Genomic DNA, 15,191 nt, shown 5'->3' on the forward strand with positions numbered 1-15,191 from the left:
TGAGAAAAAGTGAAGATATGGGCTGGAGCGTTACTCCGCACAACACAAATACCTGATAAATCTCCATTACTCTTTCATTATTATCTTAAGACTGGAGGGAAAGATGGAAGTCAGAGAAGTGGAAGCACTCAGGTTGTCTACAGGTAATTGTTTTTAAGAATTCTCTTACTTACAAAACAGATATATTTGCAATGGTATTTCTGTTAATACTATAAATAGTAAAGAATATTTCTTTTCTAAAATACTTCTGGAGTGGAATGCACATAGAGCACCCAGAAGTACAAAAGTTCAGCAGGTCATCCAGTTGGATTTGAAGAAACAGAAGACCATCTGGAACAGCAGTGCTTGTATAAAGTCTGAGTCTTTCTCCGAACATATCCTCAAGTCTTCCAGATGTTTTCATCACGAAAAATGTTCTACACAGTATTCCTTAACCTTCTAGTGTTAATTTCAGCACCATTTTCAGTCAAGCATTTGCCCTGGGGTGGTTACTTCCTACTACTTGACTATCAAATATCTGCAGAATTTATCACATCATCACTTAACAAGACTATAACCACAACTACATATTCTAATTTTCTCTGCAATTCTCTGCAAAGTGACTCTGTTTAGGCATTTACTTACTTCTGCTGTTTTCCCTGATCTCTCTGTCAATTTGCGCCATAGACAAAGAAGAAAGGAGAAAACTGGATACCCTGGAACTGGTATTTTTGTGATGTATGAACTTTTCCTCTTGGACCTGCCAACCAACTATACCATTCCTATTCAGGCTTCAAAACTATTATTTGATCTTCATTTTGTTTCTGTATTCCCTTTTGTTATTAGCAAGGAAAAAACAACCTACATAAATCTGTTACATAAATATCAGAAAAACCTTTAGTAGCTATTTGAAACACTTCTCACTTGGAAAAGGCTCACAATATACAAAACATTGCAAGACATGCCATCTGCATCACCATCCAGACCACAGTTTAAAGGATTATTATCCTGGTCCTCACCTAAGCCCTTCTATCAACAGCATATTTTCTCTCTTATGAACTTATTACTCACATTTTAATAAAACCTTATTATTACTGCTAGGTGAGATACTAAGGGAAGTGAAGATTACAAAGTAACTCAAAACTCTGCCAACATACCTGTGTGACTTTTATGTGATCATGTGGTGTGGGCTCACATAATCCTGTCAAATCAGGATTATAACTTCGTCCATCTGGGAACAGATAGCTGCATCACAAGAAGACTGTTATAAATATGCACATTCCTTTACCTTTATTAGCTAAATCATACTTACAAAATTTCAAGGGGGCAGAATAAGTTACAGTAGACATTACCTAAAATAAATCATCTTTCCTCAGCCATCTATTTTATCTTTTGAGTGCCACTGAACTGCTACATATTCATATTGACACATGCTCAAGCGTATTTATAAAAGCAGAGGAATGATTTTGCCATCACTTGGATAGCTACCACTAGCATGCATCAGAGCTTTGATTAGCAGATAACCTTCTAGAGGTACCCCAAAATAGCATTATTTCAGATCTTTGTTTCACAGTGTACTCATACTTCCTAGTGATTTCCCACTGGGATCGTCATGCTCAGGACTCTTTAGACTATTTCAAGTAATGCTGCAGAAAAGAAGGTAAAACATTTGTGTGTATCTGTATTATTATTTTATATTTTATATATATATATATATATATATATATATATATATATAAAAAATAATATTCTGTATGTCACAGTACTATATATGTGCATATCTTTATATATTGTGACAAGAATCTACACTGAGAACTTCTGATGCACACTGGACATTATGCAAGAACCAATGGGAACATTTCAATTGTGTGGGAAATTAACAATAGGTTAAATGATATTACAGCAACCCTGAGATGTTCTGTATTCAGGTTTATGCTACCTGCAACTCAGAAACATTTCTTAAAGGTCATATATTTTTAAGTCACATAATGAAAAAGTTATAAGGTACAAAAATATCACTCTGCATAAAATATTCTCAGCTGCAGTTTTTGTTTGCTCAGTTTTTGTCAGAGAGAAACACTACCAATATAAGTGTGTTTTTATTACAGGTATGAAATCATCATACTTGAAAAAAAAATACTAGACTGTGTAGGACTTAGAAAAATTACAAGACTGCAAAAGATTTGTCACCCTTTTTTTTTTCTTTTGAGGATTGATCAATTGCCTTTCCTTTTTCTTTCACATTATATATATTTATATTGGGTATAACAAAACATGTATCCCAGTGAAAAGATTCTGACACCAAATATTTTTCTGTTACTTCAGCCAACCTAGCAAAAATGTACTACTTCTCCCTATAAACTTACATTCTCTAATTATTATAAATCTTTTCAGTAAACTATTAGAATGTGGAAAATGTTCTGGCTGCACAATATATAAAAAAGCAATTACATAGCTTTCAAATCATTGTCTACAGCTGGACACATGAGTAACTGGAAGTAGTAACTGTTCAATAAGCTTAAGTGCATTTGGGACTCTTGGGGGGCTGTGGGAGGGAAGGAGGGATCAATGCAACAGCTGTCTCATTTTAATTTCTCAAGGAATTTATTTGCTATGAGATATGACTTTGGTTAACTTTCAGTAACCCTGGTTAATGGGATTAACTAGAAACAAGTGTTTTTTAAATGAATTAAATAACTGGTCCTTAAACTCTGAAAGAATGCTAACCACCATATGCAGTTTCTCTGTTTTAAACATCTTTAACTACCCATTTAAGCATATAGGGAACAAGCAAATGAGGATTTCGTAGCCATGGTAGCTGTAAGAATTGGTACTTACAATCCTTCCCGGCTGCCATCGATCAAAGCTTGAAACAGAGGCTTATTGTGAGGTATGGTCTGCAGTATGTTCCCATCTCCAGTCACATAGCCAATGGCCCACTGGCCTAGGCGAGTGCAACTCAGTCTGAAAATGTAGCTTGATAAAAACAGGATGAATGATAAGTCAGTGTGATTCAGAGTTCAGCAAAAGAAATGAAGAGAGAAATTATGGCCTCTGGTTCAGAAACTGAATTAGGCCCCTGAACATTAGGGTAAGATTCCCAATTCTGACATGTTCTTTGTAGAATTTTAAATAAACTTGTCTCTTCTGCACTGTCAGTTTCTCATGGGCCAAAATAAAGTAAGAGCAGCTGCCTACCCCCTTCTTTTCATCTGCTTCTCTTTTAGTTCTCAGAGTGAAAGCTGCACATTCACCCTGAGCAGTTTCACTCAGACATGTCCATAAACCTCTTCAAGAAGAGTGTGTGATATGATCCAATCTCCATAGCTACAACAGACACCTTTTGTGCATGTGCAGGCCAATCACCTGAACAAGTGGAAGGAAAAATATAAAGCCTCTTTAAGTGCGACAAAAACGCAAAAGATGAATGATAAAACCTGCTCTACTAGAAAATGGTAATTTCGTGTGAGCCTGTGGAGGTGAACAAAAGAAATACCACTTTTGTTTCAAAAAAAATCAAATATTAACTACACATTGGACTTAGATTTAAATACTTCTCTCTGTTACAGGTGATAGCTGAGAGTATACATAATGCAGACAGAGAGCACAATCAGAAGATAAGGAAGATTACAAGCAACAGGACTGGGCACGTATAGAGCTTCATACTCTACTCCCTTTCATGTCAGACACCATTTCACATGCAAAAACCTCACTGAGAAAAGCATCTCACAGTGAAAGACCACAAACTCAATTCTGTATTATAGAGCAGCTTTTCTTAATTACACATCAATATTTTATTTAGTTCCAAACTAATATGAGAAATCTAAGGCTCTCTGAAGTTTGACAGAGCTCTTAAAGCCTTCAGTAGGACCCACATTACACTGAAGTACTTTTCATCTGAACAGAATCTTGAAATTTGCAGGATGTTTTAGTCAGATTAAAGAAGAAATTTCACTTCATATCCTCTCTTTCCCATTCCAGCATTTCACCTAAGCAACTCAGAAAATAATTTTCTGATATGCAATAGAAAGCTACCTTAAAACTGTCTATTTACAAGGAACATAAAAGCTACATGGGGTAATTTCTCTATCACAGCATCAGGATCAATAACAGAGAAAATACTAAATGCATCAAACGCTCTCAAAATCAACTTATTTATTTGACTCATGTAGTAGTGTCCATGAGTATCAAGCTAAAAATCAGCAGTTTTCTGTTGAAACCACAAGATTTTTGTATGTATGGACTTGACTACTAGGATAACTTAAGATACAGTAAACTATTTGCTAAAAATTGAAAGAAACCAAGTACAGAATGTGGGTATAACTGTTGGTAGACTTCATTAACAAGTTTCAAAGCAATGCACTTTAACTATGTGCTTCTGCAGAAGTTTCAACAAGGAGAATTACGGAAAAAGCTTTATAATTGTAAGATAAAACTAGCAAAATAAATGATAAGTAATATAGAATTAAATCCATTATTGATTTTATTTTACTCCCAAATGAAGAAAAAAACCCAAGACAACAGTGACATAGTGGTAAAAGCTCAGTTTAACTAATTTACTATGCACAGCACCACATCAAAAGTATTTAAAAATTCAGTATGTCATGATCTTTAATCTGACTGATTGCTTTTCTAGGTGAAGAGTTTATGATATTGAATGATACAGGGAAAGGAAAAAGAAAGATATGAAACACAAAAGGAACAAAAAAGCACAGATTAATTTTATAAATTGAATGTTACCATGAAAGATGTTAAGATGATTTTCTTTACTATTAAGTAAAAATTCTATGTAAATTTTGAAAGACAAATTATATTTTGAAATATGTTTTTCAAGAATGTATTGCTGGTTTTACCTGATTCAGAAGAAGAAAGAAAAAGCAATTTATTTTAAATTTCTTTCTGTTTATTTTTACATATTTAGACTTCAGTGTGCTAATATGATATTTTTTTGCTTCACTTCTTCAGTGTGGCAGTGGGTGTTAAATAAAATGCAAAAATATGCAAAATAGAAGTATGAACCCAGCATAACTATGTAGGTTCTGAGACAGCAAGTTTATTTGGAAAGCAATACGCAGTGAAACGTCTCACCTCCCAGGTTTAGTGCTGTATTTCTGCAGCCTTGCTTTCACTTCATCATACGTCAGGAATGCCATATATCCAGGATGTGTCACAGCTAAGAAGTTCCAATTCCTTAAGATTGAACCCCACGGCTACAAAGAGAAGACAAAGAAGTAAAGGGACTAAGCCAGGTAGTTCTGTATTTCTAATAAAACTCAAGTCTGTGAGTCAGAAACACCTGAAGTGTTTTAGCTTCAGCTGAAAAATACACAGGTTTGCTTTAGGTCTGAATGGTACAAAGGACTGTCCTATATACCCAACTTTGCTACAAGTGCTCCTTCAAAAGATTTATTCCAAGAACACCAAGCACAACTTTTTGGATTGAGATGCTGAAGACCCTGAATTTAAAAGATCTTCTATTCATAGCTACATAAAATAATAAACATATTTAGTTAGAACCTGGAAAGTATGACTCCATGATGGTTTAATAAAAACATCAATTAAGCCTGAGACATCTTGAAGCACTTTGATAGTTAATGAAAAGCAACACTAACAAATGAATCGTAATAAAGCTGCTAATTTGAGCTGTCATTCCTTTTTTTATTCTCTACTTCTTGATTTCTTCAGTCACCATAATGGCATTAAAGCCAGAAAACAAAACAAATACTCATACTTCACCTGAGTATTTGCTAACCTCAATAGAAATGCTTCAGAAAACTCAGTGAAACATGCCTGCTATGCTATCACTTCAAACAATACGGAATAGTCCATTACTGTAAATGAAGAATGATTTTTTAAAGTAGTGGATTAATGCAGATATATAAATGTCCATTGCCAGCATTTGGGAAGTCAATAAACTGACACTGAATGGTTTGCAGATTTTTAATCTATTTCTCAGAAGATCAAGGCAGGTAAAGTTAAGTGACACAAGACAAGAGGCTTGTGTTATTATGTGCCCTGCAAATTCCCTTTAAAAGAACTTCTAAGGGCTAATCAGGCAGAGATGAAATGCCAGTGTGACAAGCTTGAGCAGATTATCCTAACAGTTCTACTTGAGTGTTACATTTCCCAGGCAAACCCTAGCCACTACCTAAACACAGATGAATAGCTGTTTATTTTAAAATTAATACCTCACCAAGTTGTACACATGGAATAGAAGACAGGTTTCAGCACAGAGGCCATAAGAAACCTTAAGTGTTTAAATTTCTCCAAAAGAGGAAAAAAAAATAATTCCAGTCCTAGATTCAAAACTTCATCCTGCCAGCTCCAACAAATTCAACCAGGCCAAGTGCAAGGTCCTGCACGGGGCTTAGGCAATCCCAAGCACAAGTACAGGCTGAGTGGAGAATGGATTGAGAGCAGCCCTGATGAGCAGGACTTGGGTGTGCTGCTGGATGAGAGGCTGGACACAACCCAGCAAGGTGCACTCCCAGCTCAGAAAGCCAAATGTGTCCTGGGCTGCACCCAAAGCAGTGTGGCCAGCAGGGCAAGGGAGGGGATTCTCCATCTCCTCAACTCTCATGAGACCCTCCTAAACAACTGCATCCAGCTCTTTGGCCCTCAGCACAGGAAGGACATGGACCTGCTGGAACAAGTCCAGAGGAGGGACAGCAGGATGATCAAGTGGATGGAGCACCTCTCCTATGAAGACAGGCTAAGAGAGTTGGGATTATTCAGCCTGGAGAAGAGAAGGCTCTGGGGAAACCCGAAGCAGCATCCCAGTACCTAAAGCGGTCTACAGGAGAGTTGGAGAGGGACTTTACAAGGCTTGGAGTGATAGGACAAGGGGAATGGTTTTGAACTGAAAGCCTATAAAGTTTAGACTGAATATTTGGAAGAAATTCTTCAGTCTAAGTGTAATGAAGGCACTGTAACGGGTTGCCCAGGGAAGCTGATCCACAACATTTCATTTGATGCCCCATCCCTGAGAGTGTTCAGGTTAGATGGAGCTCTGAGCAACCTGGTCTAGTGGAAGTGTGTCCTTACCCATGGCAGGGGGCTGGAATGAGATAATCTTTAGGGTCTCTTCCAACCCAAACCATTCAAAGGCAAGAACCCATAGCTTGCCTTGTGAGCAGAGTCTTACCAGAGCAGAAGTGCTAAATGGGACAAGATTTGCTCCCTTTCTCTTTAGTGGTAGTATTTTCATACGAAAGGACATGTTAACAGTAACAGATTGAAGTTCCTGCAGAGCATCCAGGTATTCTGCTGTGCTAAGCTTTTCTCTGGTCAGGGAACACAGCACTTGAAGCTGTGCATACATACAATGGGGAGGCAGGGGGAGCAACTTCACTTTCACAGGATCTCCATAAAGCAGAGTAGTGCTTTCTTCTGTGAATAAACACCCTTACAAATGCAGCTTTTCTGTAACATAACCCACAGTTGGCAAAACAGTTTTTTGATTACTTAATTGGGATTTTCTCTCAGTGGGTGTACACACAGTTACAGAAGCTGTTTAAAAACTAGAGAAGTAAAATGTAACCTCCTGGGAGAAGTTCTCAGACCAAGTTCAGTGCAAGTTCAGTTCAACAGTTACGCAGCTTTTGCACCTAATCTGTTTGGCAAAACATATCTCTCTGCTTCTTTGCTGAATTAAAACTCTTAACCCTTACCAGTCATCTCTCTTTACATGTATCAATACTGCTGATCCCCTTCTTCTAGCACGGGGCACAGTAATGAATCAAACCAGCAGCGGCCTCACAAAGAAAATAAGTGACCAATATTTGTGGGTCAGTTAAAAAGAGATTACTGACACCATTACCATTTGCAACTATTTGCAACATTTGTGACAATGTTTTGACTCAGAATGGAGAAGAAATAATCAAAATCAAAACTCTATATACTAAAATCATTAACCCCCTCCTGCCAGATTTTACTATTAACTTCATAATGGCACCCTTTCCCATAACAGCAAAAGTAGGACATCTAAGCAACAATTAGCACATTACAATGTGGAAAACAGAACAAACATCAACCCAGGGTTTTATGTAAAGTTGATATTTTGAACATATCTCCATCAGGCTAAAGAATAATGATAAATTCTTATAGGTTGGAAAAGGACCTTAAAGATCATTGAGTCCAACTGTTAACCCAGCACTGCTGAGTCCCCACTAAATCATGTCCCTAAATACTTGATAATCCTTTCAGTGAAGACACTTTTCCTAATGTCCAGTCTAAAACTTCCCTAGTGCAACTTGTGGTTCTGTACTAGTTTACCACTGTACAACCAAATAAATGGTTGTATCTCTCAATAGTTTCATATACAAAATAAATATCCAAAGCGATAAATTTCAGAAACATCTAATATGTATGCAAACCAGTATAGTCTTCTATATTAACTAAAATACCTAAAGTATGTTTTGTAGAAGAGACATGAGGTTAAAATAGACCCATAACATACATGAAAAGCTTATTTCAGATAAATAGTAGAACAATTAATGCTATTCCCAAATATAGTTCCTTGTTGTAAATAAGCATTAATGGCAAAAATATGTTCATAAATAAAAGAGTTAGGCCTACATTTAGCCTAAAGAAAGTAATACGTAACTGTCCTTATGAATTTGCAGACACACCTCATATATGTAGCTACAAATGCACAACAAAAAACACAACTAAAACTCTGGTTATTAAGAGGTCTACATTTCTAGGAATATATTTAAAAATAGTGAAAAATAACTAAGCAGCAAAAAGCTATTATAATATAATAATACTAGATGTGTGCAGAAATGAAGCAGGTGTTGCTGGATGCTTTCAGTTTTTCAGAGGTGTGTGTTGCTGCCTCTAACACCTCTGAAGGACTAAAAGAAATTCACAATTTATTTCTAATCCGCAATGTTTTAGTTCTTTCAGTTTTTAAAAAAATCTGCTTCCTTGCTTCAGGGCACTAAGCATCTCAAATTCACACAGCTATCTATAATTTTCAAATCTTACCTGAAATAATCTAGTGAAGATATCAAATTCAAAAATTGAAATGTAGTCATTGCAGGTCAAGTCAATAGTAGATTTAAGAGCCATTGCTTCCAAACCAGAGCTAATCTGATGAACTTCATGAAGGCACTGCCTGAACACCTTCCATGGCACTATAGTTCTGTTAAACAGGTAGAAAGAATAAATTCAATGAAATAACATATTTAAGACTTGATACCTCATTTAGACATCAAAACTGAACTATTAAAGGAGTGAACTGTAACATTAATTTGGTTTCTCTACAGAGGAAAAAAACCCCTACAAATTAAGTTTTCTGAAAGCAGCCTAAGCAAATACAAGCACAGCTTACCTTCCTTTAAACACAGCTGAATATCATTTATTTCACAATGATAAATATTCAAGCTTCCTTAGGACCACCACAAAAGAATGGTGCAGAAACCAAAATACCCTACTAAGCAGGTGTTGCAAACAATCTCACATCCTTTCAGAGATAATGTAAAGGGCCTGCTCTATGCTTGTAAAAGAAATCCTTTCTTCACAGCCTTCCTTCCCAGAAGGATAAGTATCAATTTAATATCTACAATTATGTGATTTTTGTTAAAGCTAAAGCTCTTGAACAGTGGTCAAGTAACATGACAGCAATCAACCAGATACCACTAAGAGTGGTCCAAGCCCTGCCATAAGCCATGACAGTTACATTAACTTTAATAGACAGGAAATTAGAATTATCCTTTCTAACACAGAGAGCCATGTTCTGTCAGATTCAGTTTCTGTTTGCACAGTTGAAGATAATGCAGGTTAGTTATTTTACCAGCCGAGTACTTGTATTTGGAAACTGGCATGAGGTTGATCACTTGAATGTGCTCCACCTTATCACTCTCAATAACAGCAATTCTTCCTGTGTCATTAGCGCCAAGTCAAAATTTTGCCAAGTCTTAACGCCTCTTAAAAATGTTCTGCCACACATTGAGATTACATGATATTTTTAAAACATTTTAATTAACCAAAATATAACCAATGCATAATTATTCAGGACAACATCTCATACATCCACAGTAATATTTTGTTAATAACTGCTAAATCAACAAAATACATAGGCCTCACAAATTCAGAAATATTTCCTGTAAATTTTATTGGTTCAAACTGCCTTAGTTTTTCTAAGTATTTTCTCATGCAGAAATATAAATTACTTGGTATGATGGGGAGAAACCAACTGTATTAAGTTGGTCCTGTATAAAAAATACCATGCAGTTATCCTAAATTAAAAGAAGCAGTAATTTGAAGTACAACTAAAGATACACTCCTGTATTTCTATTGCATAAGATATTCACTGCATTTAAAAATGCAAAGAAATCCACTTGTTACATGCAGGCTTGTATTGAGAAAGTTATAAATGACAAAATGGGAAGTTTAATAGATCTCAGCAGATACTTTCATCTGTGTATGAAAAACAGGAAACCACAAAGAGCTGAAGAGAGATACCACATCAGATGCCATTTATGAAAGAATGCAGATCAAATTTTCATTAGGGTAAAGAGAGAATAAAACATTGCATTAAATTCAGACCAAAGAAAAAAAACCAGAAAAGTCAGTGCTTTTGTGGTGTGAAAGTTGTCTTAGTTCAAGCACCTACTGCTTATTTAGCTCCTGTAACCATGGCTCCAAAATGTTTTCTGATTTTCTTTATTTATTTTATTCTAAATGGTTACAACACTGGGATCATGCTGAAATGGGGTTAGAAAAGTTTCAGGGTTGGCTGTGGGTTTTGTGAACTTTTTGTTTGGTTGTTATTTGTTGGGGCTTTCTTTGCAGGGGAGGTATTAATTTTATTGCTTTGAGTTTTTTTAAAGGTTAAGGCAATAACCCTAAAACAAAAAAACAGTAGAGCATTTATCAGATATGATCACATCCATACTACACCTTAACAACTGGCTTTTCGTGCCTTGCACAAGACAGTTTCCTAGATGCAAATAATAAGTAGGATCTTTGGCTATCTATTCACTAACACCCTGCACCCCCAAAACTCCACAAGCAACACAGAAAACAAAAGTCTTCAGGAGAGTATGTTTTTTAGAGCTCTGTTGGCTAGTACTTTGGCTAAGACAGAAACCAGATGCTGGAAAATGAGTGATTAGCTAATGAAATAACATCTAAAGTTATTTTTTGGGATTTCTCCAAGAACAAGTGCTTGGTGGCCCAAATTTAAACACTAAATTCAGCAAGTTTTTTTCTCTGCAGCTTTGTGGGATAGGTCTTTTATCTTCTGCTTTCTTTAAATAAAGGTGTGAATTGGTTGTTGAAACCTGTTAACTCCTATTTCTCAGCAGCTATTTTTTAGAGTTATCATTCCTAAATCCTTTGAAACAGCACCAGTTTCTCCCCCAGTGTCTCTCTCCAGTTTACCCACACATATGCCGAGCTCTTTGAGACCTTGCAGACAGCACACACCCACTAAATGCAGGTGTTACTGAGGGTTCACAAGGTGAAGGTTGGTGCAGTGTCCTCCCCTCCTGCTCCTACATCACTGAAACCCGGTGACCTTTCAGGCACCCTGAGAAACAGGTCCTCTGGCAGAGATCTGGGAGGGGTCACAAGCATGAAAGAAGCTTTCAGAGATGACTGGCAAGTTGGGTTTCTTTCTGAATTAACATTTCACTGCTCTTGCTTTCTTGTGTTTTAGGGGATACACAGCCTTTGAAGGCACCCTGTTCATGACTCGAGTCTAAAGAGTTATTTTAATTTGGGTTTTGGTTGGTGGCAGAGACAGTGGAAGGGGAAAGAGAACAGGACCAAGGTTGAGATTGGGACTGTTCTAGTTAATAGCATGTTTAGATTGTTATTTAAATATATACATATGTTTACATGTATAAAACACCTGTCCTTATAGAAAGAAAAAAATTAAATCCTGTTTACAATGAAACCACTGCCTGCCATATTCAGCTCCTGAACCACAGAAGGCATCTCCTATAAATATTTTCAGGGATCTTTGTAATATTTTTTGCATCGGGTCCTAATGATACCTTGCACTAGAGGCTGGCAGATATCCTCCACATGCCTCATGCGATTAGGCTGAACCTGTGGACACTTGTCTAGGAGATGAGTCAGTCAGCTCTGCCTTGGCTCATCAGACAGACATGATTTGATATCCTGGTAACATTAGTTGTCTACAGAATTGGGCTGAGGAAGTGCAGGTCTCAGTATTTCAGGTATTTAATTGTAGTTACATAAGCTATCCCTTGTAGAAGAAGTGCCCATGACTGACTCCAGCTGAGACAATGTTCTGGGGAGTCTCTCACAGGAGAGGATGGTACTAAACAGTGACTGTACGTCCCTCAAAGGTTTGATGCCCAAATTTTACAGCACTGCATATGCATATGCACACATTACAAACAGATATACCCAGAGCTTTGGCAACAATTTCTCTTTTTATGATACAATTTGAGGAAAAGAAAAATCAGACTAAATTACACGTGCATACTGTTACTGTGCTCCATGTCAATTTATTGCAACCCTCTATCAGTTCAAAAATCTTCAGAGATATAATATTAGAAGGAAACAAAAATATGAAGAAAGCCACAGTGTACATGATGTACTGCAGTAAAAGAATAGAAGGACCTTTTCCAAGGAAATTCAAATCTCTACCAATCTTTTAGGAAACGATTTGTACACAACATGTCCTCGTACCACCTTTCCTCATCATTAGAGTAGAAGCAAGCCCATGACAATTCAAGGAAAGAAAACAAAATAAAACAAATTATCCTGAAAAATATTTCCTTAAGAGGCTTTCTGTGCATCTCTCAAACCAACAAAACTATCTGGATCTTGGTATTTACCCTGTGATTGTTTTCTTAAAAAGTCCTGTCAAAAACCCTAAAATAAGCCATTTCTCCTTTCAAAAACACTAAAATAAGCCATTTCTCCACAGGCCTCTCTAAATGACACTACTTCTCTCCCTTTCTTCTGCTATAGTACATCTAGCAAGTATATTTGAAAAGCAATGAATTCTAAAGTGTTCTAACTGAAATACAAGATTTTAAAAACACTGTTATATAGAATGGTATCTATTTACTATTGTTGGCACACATCAAAGCAAAGTATGACTCTATTATCTCAAATACAGTGTTTTAAACACCACCCATACAATTTCCATATGCTTAAGGGAAAAGGATTAGTGTCTAGCATGTGATTTTCAAGCAATTTAGCAGAGGAATTTAGGTCCTCTCTTCACTCCTGCCCTGATCATGTGCACGTGGGATTTTCTTAAACTCCCCAAATGTTGTTACATTATTAAAAAGCAAAAGACATTAAAATAAACCTGGAGATGAAGCATATATTTCCCGAGCATGAAGAGTACAGCACTTGAGTAAAACTGCAGAGATGCAGCTATCCTGGAATGTCAAGTGACACTGCTTCCATTTGAACCAGAGCAGACCACAAGAATGTCTAGGGAGGTAAACATGTACCTGTATAACTTACAGTGAACATTTTTGTCTGCAAGCAACTCTCTCAAATGCTGCCAAAAAATGCACCATGAAAAGGCCTTTACTGTTTCCAGAGCAATCTCAAAAATATTCAAGCAAATACTGACCCAGATAGAAACAACATTCTTTGTTAAGTCAGCAGTGAGCAATGTGGATTTTGACTTATCACCACTGAAAAGAGCATTTTCTTAAGACTGCTGCTTCAGTTTTAAGTGAGAGGCCACATGTTTCCACTGCTTCTGAACTGCAAAGCAAATAATTGACACGCAGAAGGCTTGAGAAGTTCAGTCCTAAGGGTAAAAAGGAATTCTCCTATATCATGCCAGTACAATTGCTAAATAGTGACATCATTCCCAACAAATACAGATGAATCTAATGAGAACAGAGAAGGTAAAAGAGAGAAAATCAGCCTTAGGAAATGGAGAAAATATACCACCAAAGAAAAAAAAAAGCCACTTCCAAAGCTGTGTAACTGGACGTTGCTAGAGAGACAGCAAGTTCCTTGAGACTTACAGGAACTCTGCAATCCCCAAGTGTCCCCAAAGGGATACACTTCTCTATATTTTCAATTCTGATCTCTAACCACAAACCCAAAGCACACTCATGCTTTTGCACATCCTTTTGTAATTAAAAATTTGCCTCTCCTGCCTATCCATGAAGAATGTGTTCTCCTGTCTCCCAATCTCATGTGCCAAGGATGAGAACTTTCATCTTTTGTACATGCCATTTTACCTTATTCTTAGTTACCCAGAACAGCTGTGAAGACTGCTCTTTTCCATTTTCTAATCCTGTCTTGCAACTTTCTACTGACTTGCACTTCTTTATAACGTTACCTGTTGTCTTATTCAAACTTTTTCATCTTGCACTCCTCTTACACTTCAGTTCATACTCGGATTTGAAGCTCTTTGGGCCAGGACCAACTCTTCAGATTGTATTTTTACACTGTTTAGGCAGTAATGGGGCTCTTGGGCACTATCAGCCACAAGAACAGAAAATCAAGTAATAAATTAAGGGGATTAATAAGGTGTGAAAACTTAGCTTATCTGAGGTCTCCTGAACTTGAAAACATTTAACTGTCAGATAAGCTGTGCATTGTGGTCTGCCTGTTTTACTGCTTCTTCTGTGAACCCAAACCACTGAGGCTGTGTCTGCTCGATCCTGAGCCAAAAAGCACTGACCACAGCAGAACCACAGCTACTCAAAGTTTAGAATATCAATTTGAAATGCACTGTTTAACTGCTGTAGAGAAATCAACAGCCACTTTTTTTCATAAATTCCAATAAAAAATAAATACATGTCAGATCTCATCTGGAAAAAAGTACAGGAACATTAAAATAGTAATGTATTTGATCCCAACAGTGAAAGAATTTCTATTTCCTCAGCAGCTAAAAGGTGGGAAATCAATTTACCTGAAAACAATAACAAAAATGCCTTAACATTTTAAAAGTTTCCCAGTAAAGAATGAAAAGCTTAAAAGTTAAATAAATGGTAGATCTATTGAAAAAATGAAAATCTAAGAATATTAACATTTTGCTGCTGATTCATTCTGCAACATGAAGACAGCCACAAATCACAAATTTGTGTAACAAATTTTAATAGTTACCAAGCCCTGCATGACTTCTGTAGTTTTCAAATTCAGAAGCTGAAAGATCTGTTAGGTCATCTTGCCTACTCTCCTTCTCAGTTCAGGATTGCTCTCTGTGGCATTTTGCACATTTCTACTCAGGAAAAAAAAAAAAACTTTAG

At 36.6% G+C, this 15,191-nt stretch overlaps 1 protein-coding gene across 3 annotated transcripts in view; it reads right to left on the reverse strand.

Moving 5' to 3' along the window:
* Positions 1-15,191, reverse strand: part of CBLB (Cbl proto-oncogene B) — a 127,220-nt gene that overhangs the window by 40,220 nt on the left and 71,809 nt on the right. For all 3 annotated transcript variants that reach the window (XM_059837094.1, XM_059837085.1, XM_059837103.1), the window contains exons 5-8: positions 8,968-9,124; positions 5,068-5,189; positions 2,818-2,955; positions 1,137-1,224 (exon numbers count right to left, since the gene is read on the reverse strand). In XM_059837094.1, the coding sequence (XP_059693077.1) occupies positions 1,137-1,224; positions 2,818-2,955; positions 5,068-5,189; positions 8,968-9,124 (505 nt within the window). The remainder of the gene's footprint in view (positions 1-1,136; positions 1,225-2,817; positions 2,956-5,067; positions 5,190-8,967; positions 9,125-15,191) is intronic.

The sequence above is a fragment of the Haemorhous mexicanus genome, chromosome 2 (genome assembly GCF_027477595.1).
Source record: "Haemorhous mexicanus isolate bHaeMex1 chromosome 2, bHaeMex1.pri, whole genome shotgun sequence".
NCBI lineage: Eukaryota > Metazoa > Chordata > Aves > Passeriformes > Fringillidae > Haemorhous > Haemorhous mexicanus.